The following is a 20,685-nucleotide window of genomic DNA, read 5'->3' as shown; positions in this document are numbered from 1 at the left end:
TGGTCAGTGCTTCAATGCTGGGGATGTTAGCCTGGGCAAGGACACTGATGTTGGTGTGTCTGTCCTCCCAGGGGATTTGCAGGCACCCCTTTGCCTGCTGTCAAGTCATTTTGCTGCCTTATTGCCACCTTAATAATAACCATTACTGTAATAAAAGGTAGGTTGTCATCAACTCGAGGCCTTGAATCTGTGTTTAGTAAGCTGAAGAAAGCACTGGGGCTGGAGATGGGCATTAAACCAAAGTATTCCCAGAGGGCAAAATGGATGAGCACTTTGTTACGGCTAAAAGCAGTTTCAGTCCCAGATTTATTTCGGGAAGGGGGCGGTCACACGGCCAGTGAGCTCACTGTAAGAAGAACGCCGTGCTTTTTATTTAAGGCGGATGAGTGTCCAGCGGCAGCGGGCACCTTTATTCCCGGGGGGTGAGTGGAAGCGAGCTGGTTACCAGAGATATCTGTGACCGGGAGATGCCGGGCGCTCCGCTCACCGACACTTTGCCAGCCCTGGTTCAAGCAATCAGAGCGAAAGGGCTCGGATCTGACTGAAGATCTTCCGTATGACTCGGCAGAAATGACGCCTGTTGCTGGATTTTACGCCGCGAAGGCGCTCCTAACGTTGAGTGCTGTCAACCTCTTATTTTCAGCCTCAGGTAACAGATTGTGGGAAGGGATGATTTCAGTTATTTAATTGCAACATGGAGGTGGCAGGACGGGGAGTTTTGTTCTTACTCCCAGCGCCGGCCGCTCCTGCCCTGCCCCCTGTTATTAGAGCTTTCAAGGCGGATACTTTCGCTGCAGCATCATGCGTGTTATTTCTCTCATTTGTGACCGAGTACATTCTCCCCGCCCCCAACACAGCCCCTCGAAAAACTCTGAACTTGGCTGCTCGTTTTATCAAAGCTATTTTTATCCCACGGCCAGAACTGTTACATGGAACCACTCACGAGTTAGTTACTGGGTAGGATAAGGCCCAACAATGATTCTTCAGCGGTGTTAATTTTTTTGTTGGTGTACTTTATCCGGCCTTAGGATAACAGTGCATGAGGAAGTAAACTTTACTTCATCTGCCCGTGGAAGGAGGGGATTAGAGACGTGACTTCACGTTTCAATACAATGCTCGTCAGTCTTCACAAAATTCAGCCAGCAACAGAATTGGTTCTTTAGCTTCAGCTCTTGGTTTATAGCCTTGTAGGTTAAGCCACTTCAAGTCCATATCCAAGTACTTGTTAAATGCTATGAGGGGTTCTGCCTCTACCAACCTTTCAGGCAGTGAATTCCAGACTCCCACCACCCTCTGGGTGAAAAAAATTCTCCTCACATCTCCTCTAAACCTCCTACTACTTACTTTAAATCTATGCCCCCTGGTTATTGACCACTCTGCAAAGGCCCCTCATAATTTTATACACCTTAATTAGGTCTTCCCTCAGCCTCCTCTATTTCAAACAAAACAACCCCAGCCTATCCAATCTTTCCTCCTAGCTAAAATTCTTTAGTTCAGGCAACATCCTCGTAAATCTCCTCTGTACGCTCTCCATTGCAATCACATCTTTCCTGTAATGTGGTGACCAGAACTGCAAGCAGTACTCTAGCTGTGGCCTAACTAGTGTTTTATACAGTTCAAGCATAACCTCCCTGCTCTTGTATTCTATGCCTCAGCTAATAAAGGCAAATATCCCATATGCCTTCTTAACCACCTTATCTACCTGCTACCTTCGGAGATCTGTGGCCATGCAGTCCAAGGTCCCTCTTGTCCTCTACACTTCTCAGTGTCCTACAATTTAATGAATATTCCCTTTGTCATGTATTTAACCGTCTTGCAATGACATAGTCATGTAACTGGAACTCATGCATACTGTACCTGTACCCTAGAAATACATACCCTGACCACAGGGGGTGAACTTGCGGGAGACACTCCTCACCTGGGTTTCCAGGTATAAAAGGGGAGGTCCCACCCATGGTCAGCACTCCTTGGTCCTGGGAATAAAGGTGAAGGTCACAAAGTGACCGTGTCTGATATAGACATGCCTCGTGTGAGTTTGTAGTAAGGTGCAGGGACAGTACATTTGGCGACGAGAAATGGGAATCACTGAACCACGAGGATGGCCACCAGTGGCACAGAGGAACGTTACTGTGTGGGCGAGGACTGGGACGACTTCATGGAAAGACTCTAGCAGAGCTTTGTCACAAAGGACTGGCTGGAAGAGACAGCAGCTGACAAGCAGAGGGCGCATCTACTGACCAGCTGCGGACCACAGACGTATGCGCTGAAGAAAGACCTGCTCGCACCCCAAAAGCCGGCGGACAAGTCCTTTGAAGAGCTCAGCCAGCTGATCAGTGAGCATCTCAAGCTGGCGAGTAGCGTACACATGGCCCGGCACCGGTTCTACTCTCACCGACGTCGGGAGGGACAAAATGTCTCGGACTTCGTGGCAGAACTGCGGCGCTTGGCCAGTCTCTGTAAGTTCTCTGATGCCTGCAGGGGGGAGATGTTAAGGGACTTTTTCATCGAGGGCATTAATCATGCCGGCATTTTCAGGAAGCTCATAAAGACTAAGGACTTGACTTTAGAAGGGGCGGTGTTGATAGCTCAGACCTTTATGGCAGAGGAAGAGGAGACCAAGCTAATTTACGCTTGCAGCCCTGGTCCAAACGTGACGACGGACCAGGGACTTAACATGGTGAATGCGGCTCGGGACCCCGCAGGCAGGCAAGGGCATTTCGAAGCCGACCAGGCAGCAACAGGCTCTAGGGTGGGCCCGCAACAAGGACAATGGAAAGGGGATCGGCAATTCACGCCATCTCAAGGAACACTGCGTCCCGCGATGGGACATAGAAACATAGAAAAATAGGTGCAGGAGTAGGCCATTCAGCCCTTCGAGCCTGCACCGCCATTCAATAAGATCATGGCTGATCATTTCTTCAGTACCCCTTTCCTGCTTTCTCTCCATACCCCATGATCCCCTTAACCGTAAGAGCCATATCTAACTCCCTCTTGAATATATCCAGTGAATTGGAATCAACAACTCTGCGGCAGGGAATTCCACAGGTTAACAACTCTCTGAGTGAAGAAGTTTCTCCTCATCTCAGTCTTAAATGGCCTACTCTTATCCTAAGACTATGTCCCCTGGTTCTGGACTTTCCCAACATCGGGAACTTTCTTCCCACATCTAACCTGTCCAGCCCCGTCAGAATCTTATATGTTTCTATGAGATCCCCTCTCATCCTTCTAAACTCCAGTGAATAAAGACCCAGTTGATCCAGTCTCTCCTCATATGACAGCCCAGCCATCCCAGGAATCAGTCTGGTGAACCTTCGCTGCATTCCTCAATAGCAAGAACATCAATCCTCAGACTAGGAGACCAAAACTGAACACAATATTCCAGGTGAGGCCTCACCAAGGCCCTGTACAACTGCAATAAGACCTCCCTGCTTCTATATTCAAATCCCCTAGCTATGAAGGCCAACATACCATTTGCCTTCTTCACCGCCTGCTGTACCTGCATGCCCACTTTCAGTGACTGATGAACCATGACACCCAAGTCTCGTTGCACCTCCCCTTTTCCTAGTCTGCCGCCATTCAGATAATATTCTGCCTTCGTGTTTTTGCCCCCAAAATGGATAACCTCACATTTATCCATATTATACTGCATTTGCCCACTCACCTAACCTGTCCAAGTCACCCTGCAGCCTCTTTTCGTCCTCCTCACAGCTCACACCACCACCCAGTTTAGTGTCATCTAAAACTTGGAGATATTACACCCTATTCCTTCATCCAAATCGTTAATGTATATTGTTAAGAGCTGGGGTCCCAGCACTGAGCCCTGCGGCACTCCACTAGTCACTGCCTACCATTCTGAAAAGGACCCGTTTATCCCGACTCTCTGCTTCCTGTCTGCCAACCAGTTCCCTATCCACATCAGTACATTACCCCCAATACCATGTGCTTTGACTTTGCACAACAATTTCTTGTGTGGACCTTGTCAAAAGCCTTCTGAAAGTCCAAATACACCACATTCACTGGTTCTCCCTTATCCACTCTACTAGTTACAGCCTCAAAAAATTCCAGAAGATTCGTCAAGCATGATTTCCCTTTCATAAATCTATGCTGACTTGATCCGATCCTGTCACCGCTTTCCAAATGCGCTGCTATTTCGTCCTTCATGATCGATTCCAACATTTTCCCCACTACTGATGTCAGGCTAACCGGTCTATAATTACCCGTTTTCTTTCTCCCTCCTTTTTTAAAAAGTGGTGTTACATTAGCAACCCTCCAGTCCATAGGAACTGATCCAGAGTCGATAGACTGTTGGAAAATTATCACCAATGCATCCAGTATTTCTAGGGCCACTTCCTTAAATACTCTGGGATGTAGAATATCAAGCCCTGGGGATTTATTGGCCTTCAATCCCATCAATTTCCCTAACACAATTTCCCGCCTAATAAGGATATCCTTCAGTTCCTCCTTCTCACTAGACCCACTGTCCCTTAGTACCTTCGGAAGGTTATTTGTATCTTCCTTCGTGAAGACAGAACCGAAGTATTGGTTCAATTGGTCTGCCAATTCTTTGTTCCCCATTATAATTTCACCTGAAACCGACTGCAAGGGACCTACGTTTGTCTTTACTAATCTTATTCTCTTCACATATTTATAGAAGTTTTTGCAGTCAGTTTTTATATTCCCTGCAAGCTTCCTCTCGTACTCTATTTTCCCCCTCTTAATTAAACCCTTAGTCCTCCTCTGTTGAATTTTAAATTTCTCCCAGTCCTCAGGTTTGTTGTTTTTTCTAGCCAATTTATATGTTTCCAACTTGGCTTTAACACTGTCATTAATTTCCTTTGTTAGCCATGGTTGAGCCACCTTCCCCGTTTTATTTTTACTCCAGACAGGGATGTACAATTGCTGAAGTTCATCCATGTGATCTTTAAATGTTTGCCATTGCTTATCCACCGTCAACCCTTTTAGTATCGTTTGCCAGTCTATTCTAGCCTCATACCGTCGAAGTTACCTTTCCTTAAGTTCAGGGCCCTAGTTTCCGAATTAACTTTGTCACTTGCCATCTTAATAAGGAATTCTACCATATTATGGTCACTTTTCCCCAAGGGGCCTCGCACAACTAGATTGCTAATTAGTCCCTTCTCATTACACAATACCCAGTCTAGGATGGCCAGCTCCCTGGTTGGTTCCTCGACATATTGGTCTAGAAAATCATCCCTAATACACTCCAGGAAATCCTCCTCTACTGCATTGCTACCAGTTACGTTAGCCCAATCAATATGTAGATTAAAGTCGCCCATGATTACTGCTGTACCTTTATTGCACACATCCCTTATTTCTTGCTTGATGCTATCCCCAACCTCACTACTACTATTTGGTGGCCTGTACACAACTCCCACCAGCGTTTTCTGCCCTTTGGTATTCCGCAGCTCCACCCATACCGATTCCACATCATCCAAGCCAATGTCCTTCCTTACAATTGCATTAATTTCTTCTTTAACCAGCAACGCCACCCCGCATCCTTTTCCTTTCTGTCTATCCCTCCTAAATGTTGAATACTCCTGGATGTTGAGTTCCCAGCCTTCGTCACCCTGGAGCCATGTCTCTGTGATGCCAACTACATCATATCCATTAACTGCTATCTGCGCAGTTAATTCGTCCCCTTATTCCGAATACTCCTCGCATTGAGGCACAGAGTCTTCAGGCTTGTCTTTTTAACACACCTTGCCCCTTTAGAATTTTGCTGTAATGTGGCCCTTTTTGTTTTTTGCCTTGGGATTCCCTGCCCTCCACTTTTACTATTCTCCTTTCTATCTTTTGCCTCTGTCTCCCTTTTATTTCCCTCTGACTCCCTGCATAGGTTCCTGTCCCCCTGCCATATTAGTTTAACTCCTCCCTAGGATTTTCTGGAGGGATGAGTTAGAATGGCATTCTTCGTCTCTATTTACATTGCGATCTTGCAAATCTGATGTCCGTATTCCTGTCAAGTGGCCCTATTTCAGGATGGTTTTCCAAGCGAGCATGTGGGAAGATAAGGCTGTCATTGATCTTATTGAATTGTGTACTAACTTCTATTCCGTGCAAGAACCGATTATTATAAGAACATGTGAAAAGCATTTGTAGGACTGTTCACATACAAAACAAGTGTACAATTATTTAAAAATGCCTATTAGTTTTAATCATCATCATAGGCAGTCCCTCGGAATCGAGGAGGACTTGCTTCCACTCCCAAAGTGAGTTCTTTGAACAGTCCGTTACAAGAGCCACAGACCCTGTTACAGGTGGGACAGACATTCGTTGAGGGAAGGGGTCGGTGGGGCTGGTTTGCCGCGCGCTCCTTCCGCTGCCTGCGCTTGGCCTCTTCATGCTCTTTGCATTGAGATTCGAAGAGTTCAACGCCCTCCCGGATGGACTTTCTCCACCTCGGGCTGTCTGCGGCCAGGGTCTCCCAGGTGTCAGTGGTGATTTCACACTTTACCAGGGAGGCTTTGAGGGTGTCCTTATAACATTTCCGCTGTCCTCCTTTGGCTCGTTTACCATGAAGGAGCTCTGCATAAAGCATTTGCTTAGGGAGTCTGGTATCTGGCCTGCCGAGCGAAGCTGATCGAGTGTGGTCAGTGCTTCAATACTGGGATGTTAGCCTGGTCGAGGACCAGTAAAGAATTACTACAGTTTAATTTACTCAATGTTTTTCAAAGATTTTTTTCTGTCTTTCCAGTGAACATTTTTATCATACACTTTCTTCCACTTTAGTTGCACTTTAGATATCTCACAGCTCGTCCTAATCACTTGCCACTACCTCCCACTTGTGTGTTTCCGCACCAGCTGTTTTAGACAAGAGTGAAATGCCTCTGGATGGTACAATTCGTTACTGCAGCCAACCCCTAGTCACCATTGTCCTGCCCCAGTTGAAGTGGCTGGCTCCCTATCACAGCTTTTATATCTGTCACCGCCTGGTGAATGTGCCTGGAGTCAGGCTCAGATGCTGATTGCGCAGTTAATCCATATCAAAAACAAGAGCTCAGGCAGTAGCATGACAGGTACTCTTGGGGGGAAAAAAACTGCTCAACCCAAAACATGATTTTTGTAAAATATTTTCTGAAAAGATGAAGAGATTATTCAATCAAACAAATATTTTCAAAACTACGAAAAAAAGTCAGGTGAAAAGTCCATCACTTTACGGTTTATCAATGCAAAGTTATTAGGACTGTATAAAAAGTTGTTTTTGAGACTAATATCATTTAAAAGGGATTGGATAAATATCTGAAATGGAAGATTGTAAATTAATATGGAGAAAGACAGGGGAATAGGATTATAGTTGATTGTTGCATTTGAAGAATTAATGGCCCTGAAATTCCGGTTGGAGGCTTCTTTCGGACGAAAGCCTCCGGCAGGAGAATTTTTACGGCATTACCTGGTGGTTCCGGAGGAGCCTGCGATTGCAGTGGGGAGGCCTTCTCTTCCCGCGCTGCAAAGCGTGCTCCCGCCCTCCAAGTTCCCACGCAGAAGGTGCAGTCACGTGTGACTGCTCAACCAATCAGGTACAGTATTCCACAGCTTTCTCATTAATAGCAGTGAAACTCCGTGTCTACGAGTTCTCATTGCTATTAATGAGAAAAAAAAACAAACATACTAAACACATATAATAAAAAATAAAAAACACACCTCACATAATTAAAATTAATTGAAATTAAAGTTAATGAATATCAGAGAAAAAAAATTTTCCCGAGTTTTTAAAAAGTTTTTTTAATTATGGTGAAACATAAATGTAATGTAGTGGGCAAGGTTTTTAAAAATAATGGCCCTGAAATTCTGGACTCCCCGTGTCTATACGGAGTTTCTACAGACACGGGAAGGCATCGCAAAAGCCGGTTTTCAGCGCACAATGCACATGCACAAGCTGGAGCTTGATAGATCCTCCGCATCTCGGGAGCGAGGACATTTTCAAGGGCAAGATTGCGGGATTTTCCCATATCTTGCCCAGCAACTGTCCTCAAAACTCTTGCGCCTGATAAAAGCAGGCGCATCGCCTACTTTTGCAGGTGTAAGAGTTTTAAAACATACAAAAACATTGTAAAATAAAATTTTAAAAACACATTTTATTGTTTAAAAACCCTCCCCACTACGGTAAGTTTATTTTAAACCATAATTAAAAAAACTTTTAAAAAAACAGAAAATATTATTTTTTTGAATACATAAATAACTTTCATTTAAATTAATAAAAAATATGTTGTGCATTTTTTCTATCTTTTATTATTGGTTATGTGTGTTTTGGGGACTGTTTCTCATTCATAATAATGGGAACTCCAACTTACGGAGTTCCCATTATTATGAATGAGAATATACTTTACCTGATTGGCTGCCCAGAGCCATGTGACTCCAGCTCCAGGCCTGTGCAAGTCCCGATATGCACGCGCTGCGACGCGTAGTCAGGGGAGGCCTCAGGACCGGGATCTCGCATGGGCGCAGCAGTTTCAGATAGGTGCGCTTCTTTCTAGATTCCAGTCGAAGTCCCACGGGAAGGAGAAACCGGGATTTCTGGGCCAATGTGTTTTTAAAGTGTAATTGTATTATATTTTTATATGTTTTTAAACTCCTACGCCTGTAAAAGTAGGCTATGCGCCTGCTTTTATCAGGTGCAAGAATTTTTCTGGGCAAGATATGGGAAAATCCCGCAATCTTGCCATTGCAAATGTCCTCGCTCCCGTATGCGTTGGATCTGTCAAGCTCCAGCTTGACAGATTGGAAAAGCCGGTTTTCAGTGCATGCTTATGGTGTGCTGAAAACCGGCTTTTGCAATGCCTTCCCGGGTCCGTACACACTCAGTACAGACCAGGGGAGGTCGGGATTTCCAGGCCAATAAGTGTAGGTGTGCCTTCTCGTGCTGTAATTTCTAAAAGAAGTGGTTTTAAACTTGCTGAAATCTAAACCCTATTGATAGTTTGGGTGTGAGGTGACCGGACCCAGGTTTAGCCAATAATTGTAAGATGATGTTGTTGATACAGATTCTTTTTCCCTCAATCTGTTTCAGCGAATACACTGACACATGAACACCTTTTGCCTTTTCTGTAAAAGACCTTTATTGAAGATTCTCCGGCCGGGACTTGTCAAGACAAAGGAACACTCTCAATCAGAGCCTGTTTACCTTCCCCTGGACAAGCCCCTTTTCAGTGCGAAAAGCACAGTAGATATACATTTTCAAAACAGAACACATTTGATTAGCACTTGGTCTATCCAATCCCTTTCTGCCTCCCCCCCCCCCCCCCCCGAGTACGTCCAATGGCAGGAAAGAAAGTCTCCCAATTAGGGCTGGTGTCAGGTAGGTTAGTTATAGCTTTGCTACACTGTCTTCCCTTATCAGTAAAGCACCCAATTCGTTTCTCTTCCTCCTTATCAGTAGAAGTTATTACTTTTCCCTTCTTATCTAGAATTGCTTTCTTTCTTTGTGCTGCCTTGGACTTTCTCATGACCCGTGTCTAACCTCAACTTCAACTCTTGGTAACCCCTTTTTTTTCTGTTGATTCTGCAGTTGTCTGTATCTTGACCATTTCTTTAGCTATTTTCCCATGATTTCCTATCTCCATCCTTTTGCCACCTTCTCTAGTCATCTACCACTTTCGCAACCCTTTTACACATTCTCATTCCCCCCTTTTATCATTCCATGATAACCCTGGTGCTTATTCCAGGAGTATCGCGTTTAGTCATGCGCACTCTCTTTCCTGATCCTCCTTGTTGTCTGTGAGTCCGCCTCGAGCCTCTTCGCAAGGTCTTATCAATGTCTGTTTAGGTTCTCACATCGTATCCTGTCGGAATATTATTGACTTGATAACTTCTGGAGCCTTGGTACAAGGCCGAAGAGGGGCCTTTTACCTCCTTATGGGCCAGTGCAGGAACCAGCACTTTAACCCTTGTCCCACTGGTACCCCGAATGCCAAATTTTTCTCTTACATTTCCCCCCTTTTGGCCCTTGGCTATACGCCAAGCTGGCCATATTTCCCAATAACTATCTCCCTGTAGGCAAGTTCCAGATAGGTTCGTTCACCTGGGTGGCCATCTCCCAAGCTTCGGGACCTCCTGAAACCTTCCCACAGAGTTATATAAGGTAAGTCCTTCCTGTAGGACTGCTTAAATTTTCATCCCTTTTGGCCTTAATCATAGTGCGTGCCCTGACTTATCGTTTGGCCTGTTTAATTCGTGCACATGTTAATCCCATCATGACCATCAGAACCAGACCCTGTATTACTACAAGTACATGTGATATTATTCTTATCCATGGGTGAATTTGAATATTAAGTCCAATGTCCCACAGCTTTGAGTACCAGGGCTGATCAGCCAGCATTGCGTTAGTGTCTCTCTGTAAGTTGTCTATTTCTTCCATCAGCCGGACATACTGTCGTCTTTGATTCTGGATTCCTTGCACCAAACGTAATTGTTCCTCATTTAGTTCCGGTATCTGTTTGCCTTGCGGTTCCCATACCGCCTCTTCGTACCCCTCTCGGAGGGTATCCGTGATTGTTCCGTCGATGATTTCCGTTGTCTCGGGATGTATATGATATCTGTCTATGTCTATTTCTCCCTTGGGTCTGAAGCAGAAGTTAGGAGTAATGAGGACACAGGGGGTGACTCCTCCCCTGGTCTTAATGGTTAAGTTGGTTGCCCCCGTGCTCACACATCACTCTCCGTTCCCTTGCGGGGCAGCGATGGTCTCAAGATCGTGTTCGAGAGGAGTGATACTCAGCATGCACCCATTTGTTTGGTGGAAATGGCAATCATCATTCGTCATTCATGGCGTACCTCGACATAAAACCACTTGATTAATTTTATAGCAGTCAGTTATATCAATGCCTTTGGTACTATTGTTAATTTTAATCACCCGTCAGGCAGGCTGATGGTAACGTAATCGAGTTTGGTTTCTCACTTCACCAATATTATCGATCTGATATAAGGGGTCTCCCTTTGTTACATCATACTGTGGTATGGACAACACAAATCTGATCATATTCACCCGCCCAGTAATACATCTGAATTTCGGCACCCATGCGTGACTATTCCTTCGTACCTCGCATGTGTTATTCATTTTTTTTATCTAGAGTCCAATTGTTAAGTATGCTGTTCGGAATCCAATCTGGTATGTCTCCATTCTGGAGTTGCTCCAAATTATGTTGTACCTCACTTAATATCCAGGCCCATACCCAGAGCAAACTATCTCAGCCTGTAATCGTTTACTTATATCTTTCCCCATTGCGTGGATCAATTTTATTGTCTTGGCATTTCAGCAATGTATGGGCCACTTGTAACAGTTCCCCTTCCGCGCCATCTCCCCTCCGCGCATGTAGGGCTTGGTTATCCAAGTCCCTCCCCACTAAACCAGTCAAGACTACGCCATTAAGTTGTTAACCCGGTCGTATATTGCCTACAGGCCTATGGAATTCATCGTCATAACCCCTGCCGCATAACCCGTGCCTAGTGTTTCCAGTATTCCCTTTTTTTTTCGACCTTGCCCTGTTCCATTTCTGACATTAAATCTCAGGGTAGTGGGTCCCGGGCCTTCGAGGATCCGTTGTGCCAGGTTCTGGTATAGACTTATAGTTTGATTCCCACAGAAGCTAGGAAAAATGATATCCATTAGGTTTAGGATAAGTAGTCGCTGACGCACCCCAAATGATATCCTTTCTTTAGATTCTTTTATTACTAGCCCCCCCCCTTTGCTCCGTTCTGTTCCCACCCTTCTGTTTCTTGCGGGGTGGATTTGGCTGTTTGTTTGCAGCTTTGTCCGCCCAGGCATGAGCTTCTAGAACTGAAATTCCATCCAGTTGGATTTCTGCGCCCTTCCCTTTTGGTCCTATGAACTTGCTCCTGTCCTCGGAATCTACTGGCGCCCATGGCATCAGCAGCCTGCTGCATTACAACCTTACTTAATATACTATACATAGCCATGCGTTAAAATAAGTTCTGTCCTTGCTCTAGTCCTTGGCTGCTGGGATGCATATTTCGGCAGTCAAATTAAACAAAGCTAGTTCATGTAGTTGTGTCTTTCCTGCGTGTGCTATATCTCTCGTAGTCCATCTGTATTATCCAGTGCCTGCGTGGGCCTAAAGGTCACCAGTATCCTGAGTCTCCAGAGTCGAAGTAGCCGCTGCGGTCCCATCTCGGTGAGTGTTTTATCTGCAAATTTTAAGCAGATAGCCTGGTCGTCACCAGGTGTTAGGTTCTGGTCTACTCATCTTTTATCCATGCATGTTGCGGTCACTCTGTGAAATCGGAGGTAAAGTTAGGTTGGGTTTGTAGACTACACTTACCCACCGTGGGGTACATGGGCTCTATTGCCATAGGTGATGGTGCTATGGCTGCGCACTGCACTATCCGTCTGGCCCCGTTTTTAAAAAAATCTCTTCCAGCTTATTTATCTTAGTTTTTAACTCTTGAATTTGTTTTGTTTGGGTATCTTTCTTTTATTTGTATCAGGCGAGTATTATTACATAGGCTAGTTCTGTTTTTATTTTTATTCTGACTATCGCATCATTTCCTCTGTTAGGTGAGTCTTTTTTATTCTATTAAGAAATCCAAATTAATAATGTCCAATATAAAACAGCTGTCAATGGAAAGGGTTAACTCCTTTACAGGTTTGTAAGAAAGCCTGATGTCATTACGTGACTTCACGTAATCATCCGAAAAATTCTTTTTTTTTAAAGTCTTTGTGCCTTCAAAACTTGCTTAGAAATTAGGAATCCATTAAAACAGCAGAAATCATTAGTAAAGCCGTTATACTAAAAGTCTTCTCATAAAAGACGGCATTTTAGATTAAACTCCAATTTCTTTTAACTTCTAATTCAAGTACTTGCCAAAGATTTAAAAAAAAAATTGATTTAAAACGAGACCACACATTTTTAATAGCTATTTTGTTTACTGAAATTCAGTTTCGTCATCAGCCTCGGTCAATGCAAGGCCAACCATTTGACTACGTAGTCTATCAATACCCTTTTCAGAGGTCCGAGTGGAGCTCTTGGTACGTTTTCCGTGCGCGCACTCTTTCTTTAATACATCTAGGGGTTTAACATGTCCTCCTTCCATTAATGAGATTCCTAACTTAGTGGCGTTTTCCTGCCAACTTGACAGAAGTGATTCATCTTTTCAAACTGCAGTGGAACTTTCTCATAATTTAAAATCATTATCAATGGAGAGTGTCTTTTACCTCTTCCAAAATTTTTTCAATTAAGCCAATATCTTTTTCACAGCAAATATCAGCTAGTATTTAGTAAGTTATGTCCTTTTCCATCTCAGAACACTTTTTTTTCCTTTCAGCACCTATTTAGTACGTTACATTTTTTTTTAAGATCTCCTTTCTTCAAATTAGGTTTTGTATTTTACACAGAGGGCTCGTGTCTCGGTAAATTTGTTAATTTAACATCATCAGACAATCGAAGATACTTTTTCTTTCAAATTCGTTCAATTTGTTTTCTTTCAAGGTTGCATCTTTTTTTCCCGTCTTTTCCATAACTAGAGGAGAGTCTGGGCTGAGAGGGCTGCTTTTCGTTATCTCAATTGTTCCAGTTTCAAGGTCGTTACAATGTCTCTTCTAAACTGCTAAAGCTTGCTGTTTTTAACATTTTTCAAAAGTCCCTTTTACACCTTCGCAGATAGCTCGCCACTCGCCCAGGAGTTTGATCTGATCCCTGAAGGTATTTCTAGATTGTTTCCAAATCTTTTAGTTTTATATCTCCTATTTTCTTTAAGAGATCAGATTTAATATAATAATTTTTTTTTGAATCCACCTCAGTATTTTGCTGTGCCTTCTCTTAATATCTCAAAATCCCAATTCAAATTTTGTAATTTCAATCTTTATTTAAAACTTTTTTTTTTGAGCTAGAAGCTTTTTTTTTTAAAAGGCATTCTTTATCTCATTCCGAGACTAAATTTATGTCTTTCAACCCAATGTAATCAATCATTGCATGTTTTCTTTCGACAAGTAAGTGAGCCTGTCAAATAAATTTTTTTTTTTCAACCACCGGGACCATGTATTTTTTTATCTTTTACTCAACAAACCTATCCTTTGTGCATTTCCTAGCTCTGTAACTTATCATCCGAATATATCCACACCTGCGTTCCTAACTTAAAATGTCTTAAAACTTCCCACATACAGGACAACACCACAAAGGGTTGAAAAAACTTTCACTCTGTTTGGAGAAGGGGGAGGAGCCTAAATTAATAGACAGCTGCATCACCTCTCCAAACAGGCTTTTAAAAAACATGAAAAGATAAAAATTAATTACGCAGTCAAAAAATAACACAAGTACTCTCATTCAAAAACAGACATTCACAAAAGTCTCTCTTCATTCAACAAAGCTTATTAATTTAAAAAATTTTCTTTGGCTGGCTCTATTTTTGGATCCATAATTGCCCAATTTTATCCTTACACAATTCCTTTTATCCTTACACAATTCCTCGCGTCGCCCCGCGATTTAGTTTTACACAATTTCCATTTTCTTCCACGTCACCCCGCGGTTTTCCTATTCGCGTTGCCACGCAATAGTCTATTTCCCTAGCCCTCCGCGTCGCTGCGTGGTTTTCCAATTCGCGTCGCCGCGCGATTGTCTATTTCCCTATCCCTCCACGTCGCCGTGCGGTTCGCGTCGCCACGCGATTATCTATTTCCCTATCCTTCCATGTCGCCGCATGGTTCGCGTCACCGCGCGATTATCTATTTCCCTATACCTCCGCGTCGCCGCGCGATTTAAGTCCAATCAGCGCCTAGACGGATTAAGTGATATACAAAGTCGACGTCGTACCTGACTTGGACACTTATTTCCTAAGTTAAAAGGTATTTGCCAGATTGACCTGGATCTCGTTCAGATGCTACCTGAGAACCAGCGAGTGGCCAAACTTTCGTCAGACTTTTGGAACTGAAGGAAGCTGAAGTGGTATTTTAAAGGGTACTCACTCCAGTAGCCACTTTCCTCCCGTCTCATCCAAGGCTAGTCTGGCTCTTAATTCGAAAGCTTTCGGCAGCCGTCCGTTGAGATCCCACTTCTGACACCAAATGTTGATAATGATTCTTTTTCCCTCAATCTGTTTCAGCGAATACACTGACACACGAACACCTTTTGCCTTTTCTGTAAAAGACCTTTATTGAAGATCCTCTGGCCGGGACTTGTCAAGACAAAGGAACACTCTCAATCAGAGCCTGTTTACCTTCCCCTGGACAAACCCCTTTTCAGCGTGAAAAGCACAGTAGATATACATTTTCAAAACAGAACACATTTGATTAGCACTTGGTCTATCCAATCCCTTTCTGCCTCCCCCCCCCCCCCCCCCCCCCGAGTACGTCCAATGGCAGGCAAGAACGTCTCCTAATTAGGGCTGGTGTCAGGTAGGTTAGTTATAGCTTTGCTACACTGTCTTCCCTTATCAGTAAAGAACCCAATTAGTTTCTCTTCCTCCTTATCAGTAGAAGCTATTACTTTTCCCTTCCTATCTAGAATTGCTTTCTTTCTTTGTGCTGCCTTGGACTTTCTCATGACCCGTGTCTAACCTCAACTTCAACTCTTGGTAACCCCTTTTTTTTCTGTTGATTCTGCAGTTGTCTGTATCTTGACCATTGCTTTAGCTATTTTCCCATGATTCCCTATCTCCATCCTTTTGCCACCTTCTCTAGTCATCTACCACTTTCGCAACCCTGTTACACATTCTCAATGTCTAGAGTATCCTTTGGATTTATACCTGGTGCAGTTGTACTGTGCTGGCTCAAAAGCGAAATTTAAAAAATTTCCAGGCAGGTATTCTTTTTCAATAAATATGAAATTGTCCCCCTTAATGTTCAGTCTCTGAAGGTGATCACTCTGCTGGATGCAGTTCCAACAGACCTCAATTAACTCACGCAATTGGCCACTCTTTAGCTATGAGCTGAGAGTATGAGTGTCTGCAGATAATTTGACCCAGTGCTAGGAAGGATGGTGGAAGCATCATAACTGAATACAATCCTGTTTTCATTCAATATCTACACAACCACAGGGATCGCTGGATGGAGTTCACGGGGGGAAACCTTAGTTTCACTTCCTACTGAAGCAGATTGTGATGTCTCAAAACTGTTCGAGTTGAGGTGGGCTGCCTCAGCACAAATGAGGAACTCTTTTAACAGTTCAGTTCTATACTATGGAGTATCTTTTCCCACTAGGCCACAAGGGAAATCAAACTTTGTTCTTCACCATTTAATTCTTAGCAGAGAGCTGACAGGCTTTCCTAGCTCTCTGGTAACCTTAACCATCAATTATTTTTGATCTGTCCTAGTATTACACTTTAACTTGCATTTGGATGCTGGTCAGTGAAGCAAGCTGACACATACAGATCTCTGTCTTCCCTAGTCACAGAGGGACGCAGAGTCAGCATTATAACTCGGCGCTTGCAGCTTTACTTTGCTTTGGTATTGCGTATCTATAGTCTAATAATGTCCTTAAAGTCACTTTAAATTGTTTCTTACTTTAGAAATCAAATTTGATTTAAATTTCTTGGCTTTCTCTGTATAATAAATAAAATACTAACCAGTGTTCCCTTTAAGCTGCCGCAGTGTTCTGCCGCTCCCACGCAATTGGCTCACCGTCTTCTAAATAGGAAAATCTTTGCATGTGCGGAATTTTGAATGGGATGCACAGCCTCTTAAAGGGACTGCACAGCCCCCAAAATTAAAGGGAACATTAATACTAGCATGTCTAATATATTTTAATTTGAGGTGATAATTCTTCTGTTTGTAATCATGATATGAGATGTTTTATAATGTTTTTCAAACTTTTTTTCCTGCAAAGGTACTTTGCATATGGACATATTTCAAATTCCACTGAAAGTTCTCGTGAATGAAGATGTTCTTCTGGGATGTAAAGTGTCAGGCTTTAACACTGCAGAGCTTGACCTGGATTATGTAGCTATCAAGTGGTTCTTGATTCATGAAAGTATCAGGAGAAAGGTGTATGTGTTTAACGAAGGGAATCATTCCTCTGATAGACCAGGCGCAAGAATTAATGAAGATGATTTGCGGAAAGGAAATGCTTCACTGTATCTTCCAAAAATACAAATCAACGAAGAAGGACAATACACCTGTACTGTATTTTATACTCCATTAAAAGCAGAAAAGAGTTCAGTGGTCCAAGTGTTAGGTAATAAAAAAAACTTTGTCTGTATTGTTGAGACCTATCTTAAAATATATTTGTGCATAAACCTGCTTGCTAAAATTGGTTATAGCACGCACAAGAAGATAAGAAAGGACTTGCATTTATATTGCACCTTTTAAGGCCTCAGGAGGTCCCATAGTGCTTTACAGCCAATTAAGTACTTTTGATGTGAGGAAACCCAGCAGCCAATCTGCACACAGCAAGGTCCCACAAACAACAACGACAATAACAACTTATATTTATATAGTGCCTTTAACGTAGTGAAACGTCCCAAGGTGCTTCTCAGGAGTATTACGAGATAAAAAATTTGACACCAAGCAGCATAAGTAGAAATTAGTGCAGATGATCAAAAGCTTGTTCAAAGAGGTATGTTTTAAGGAGTGTCTTGAAGGAGGAAAGCGAGGTAGAGAGTCGGAGAGGTTTAGGCAGAGAGTTCCAGAGCTTCGGGCCTAGATATCATCATTATAGGCAGTCCCTCGAAACAAGGATGACTTGCTTCCACGCCAAAAAAGGATGAGTTCACAGGTGTTTCAATGAAGGACCTAATATTCCAGATCCTGAACTACATCTTGAAGGGTGGAAGATGCCTGTGCATAGATTTTTTTAATGTGAGGTGGCTGTTGCACACCAGCCACCACATGGACTTGACAGAGCTAGGTCTTGGTCCAGTGGCAAGGGTTAACCAAGACGACTGGAGACAGCTCTGCTGCACGGACCTAGTGCGCACACATATCGCAGTGTGGACTGGCCCGTGCTGCCCCTGGTAACAGAAGGCACGGCCACCAATGGTTGAATGATTATAATCAAGGATGCTCAAGAGGGCAGAATTAGAGGAGCAATGTGATGACCAGATAATCTGTTTTAATGATGTTGGCTGAGGGGTAAGTGTTGGACGTGCCACTGGGAGAACTCCCCTGCTCTTTGCATAGTGCCATGAGGTCTTTTGCATACACCTGAGAGGTGGTTTAATATCTCATCCAAAAGAAGGCAACTCCAACAGTGTAGCATTCCCTCACTACTGCACTTATTATGTGCTCAAGTCTCTGGAGTGGGGCTTGAACTAACAAACTTCTGGCTCAGAGGTGAGAATCCTGTCACTGAGCCAAGGCTGACACATTGCCTGTTATTTAGTGCAGTACCTCTGGATATAACCAGGTCTAAAATCATGACTTTTTTTTGTATTGAGAGACATGGGTCAAGGCCCCTAATGCAGAACACAACAAAGGTTGAAAATAATAGAATTAAGTGGCGGTTTGCTGTCATCAAGCTTGTAGGAACATAGGAACAGGAGTAGGCCATTTAACCCCTCAAGCCTGTTCCACCATTCAGTGACCTGAAGTTTACGAAGGGTAGAACATGGGAGGCCAGCCAGGAGTGCATTGGAATAGTCAAGTCTAGAGGTAACACAGACATGGATGACGGTTTCAGCAGTAGATGAGCTGAGGCAGGGGCGGAGACAGGCAAAGTTATGGAGGTGGAAATAGGCAGTCTTAGTTATGGTGCGGATATGTGTTCGGAAGCTCATTTCAGGGTCAAATATGACACCAAGGTTGCAACAATCTGGTTCAGCCTCAGACAAATGCTCAATTTCGTTTGTTTTTTTGTACACAGCTCGACCAAAGATCAGCTTGTCCACTGAACGGGTTACGATCCCAAACGGCTCAAATGGGTCTGTGAGATGTGACGTTACTGGATTCTATCCCAAGCAGCTAGATATCCGCTGGGAAAAGTTATCACATGGGAAAACGGAAAGTGTTACAAGCAAGGACTCTGGAGGTGGACTGGTTAGAAATGATGATGGAACATTTAATCAATCCAGTCAAATATATATTGCAGCAACCCTCGAAGATGATGGTATTAATTACCGATGCATTGTGAAACACCCGTCTCATCCTAATGCCACTAAATTGGAAGCTCAAATTGTTGTCACAGGTATGTCTTGGTTTTTTGAGGAATTAGTACTTGAAATCCTTCTTAGGCAGTTGCCCAGATTCGAGGATGACTTGCTTCCACACTAAAATGAGTTCCAAGGTGACCTCAGAGACGAATGCAGCATCTACAGTCTCTGTCACAGGTGGGTCAGATGGTGGTTGGAGGGACGGGTGGATGTGGTTCTTGATTTGACGTAAGCTCTTTCTGCTTTTTGTGCTTGGTTTCCGTGTGCTCCCGGCGAAGAGGCTCGAAGTGTTCAGTGCCTTCCCAGATCCTCCAGGCTGACATTGGTGCACCTATCCTGCCTCCGCAAAATCCTGAAAATTCATTGGCAGGATAGGCGCACCAACGTCAGCGTTCTCTCTCAGGCCAACATCCCCAGCATCGAGGCATTGACCACACTCGACCAGCTCCGGTGGGCGGGCCACATTGTCCGCATGCCCGATGCTAGATTCTCAAAACAAGCACCCTACTCCGAGCTATGTCGCGGCAGGCGAGCTCCAGGAGGACAGAGAAAACGCTTCAGGGACACCCTCAAAGCCTCCTTGAAAAAATGCAACATCCATACTGACTCTTGGGAATCCCTGGCCCAAGACCGTTCAAACTGGGGGAGGGGCATCCGAAAAGGCACTGAACACTTCGAGTCTCTTCTCTGGGAGTACGCGGAAGCCAAGCACAAAAAACCGAAGGAGCGTACGACAAATCAAGTCCCCCATTCACTCGTCCCTCCAACCACCGTCTGCCCCACCTGTGATAAGGACTGTCGATCCCACATTGGTTTCATCAGTCACCTGAGAACTCACTTTACTTTGGAAGCAAGCCATCCTCGACTCCGGGGGACTGCCTCAGAAGGATTTCAAGCACTAATGTTAGGAGCTATAAGCATTCACATGGCACTCTTTAAAATTCTACTGTAAACAGTGCAACAAGAACAAGTTAAATGAGGCACTTCAGCTATGGTAATGCACTTTCTCCCCTCCTCCACTGAGGGGGAGTTTGATTCTTACTTTTTAAAGGAGGCTTTGAAAGTGTTCCTGAAGCGTTTCCTCTGCCCTCCTGGGGCTCGCCTGCCGTGACATAACTCGGAGTAGAGTGCTTATTTTGGGAATCTAGCATTCCCTCCTGTACCTCACCAAATTCTCATTCTTCATCTTTGTACGTGCTGGCAGGCTATTCCATTATCATAGTATCATAGAAATTTACTGCACGGGAAGAGGCCATTTTGGCCCATCATGTCTGCGCCGGCCGACCAAGAGCTATCCAGCCTAATCCCACTTTCCAGCTTTTGGTCTGTAGCCCTGTAGGTTTCGGCACTTTAAATGAACATCCAAATATGTCATGTATCTTACATTATTATATATAACTGTATCCTAACATGCTATACATGACTGTAATAAGATATGACCTGTAACCACCAGCATACCTTACCACCAGGGGTGCACTTGCAAGAGACAGGTATATAAGGACAGGTCTCAGGCAAGTGCAGCATTCCAGAGCTGTGAAATAAAGGTGCAGGTCCAGAGTGACCTTGACTTCACTACATGCCTCGTGTGAATCTGTACTGAGGGGACAGGACTTTACAAAATATTTGTAAATGTGG

General features: G+C 43.9%; 1 protein-coding gene across 1 annotated transcript in view; it reads left to right on the top strand.

The window, feature by feature from the left end:
- The first annotated feature begins 342 nt into the window (after positions 1-342).
- LOC139280252 (CD276 antigen-like) overlaps positions 343-20,685 on the top strand; it is a 54,853-nt gene continuing 34,510 nt past the window's right edge. The window contains exons 1-3 of the mRNA XM_070899888.1: positions 343-649; positions 16,791-17,138; positions 18,765-19,085. Of these exons, the coding sequence (XP_070755989.1) occupies positions 571-649; positions 16,791-17,138; positions 18,765-19,085 (748 nt within the window). The 5' untranslated portion in view covers positions 343-570. The remainder of the gene's footprint in view (positions 650-16,790; positions 17,139-18,764; positions 19,086-20,685) is intronic.

This window comes from Pristiophorus japonicus, chromosome 14, assembly GCF_044704955.1.
Source record: "Pristiophorus japonicus isolate sPriJap1 chromosome 14, sPriJap1.hap1, whole genome shotgun sequence".
NCBI classification, from domain to species: domain Eukaryota; kingdom Metazoa; phylum Chordata; class Chondrichthyes; family Pristiophoridae; genus Pristiophorus; species Pristiophorus japonicus.
The sequence above is the reverse complement of the archived record's forward strand: the minus strand, read 5'-3'. Positions and strand labels throughout refer to the sequence as shown.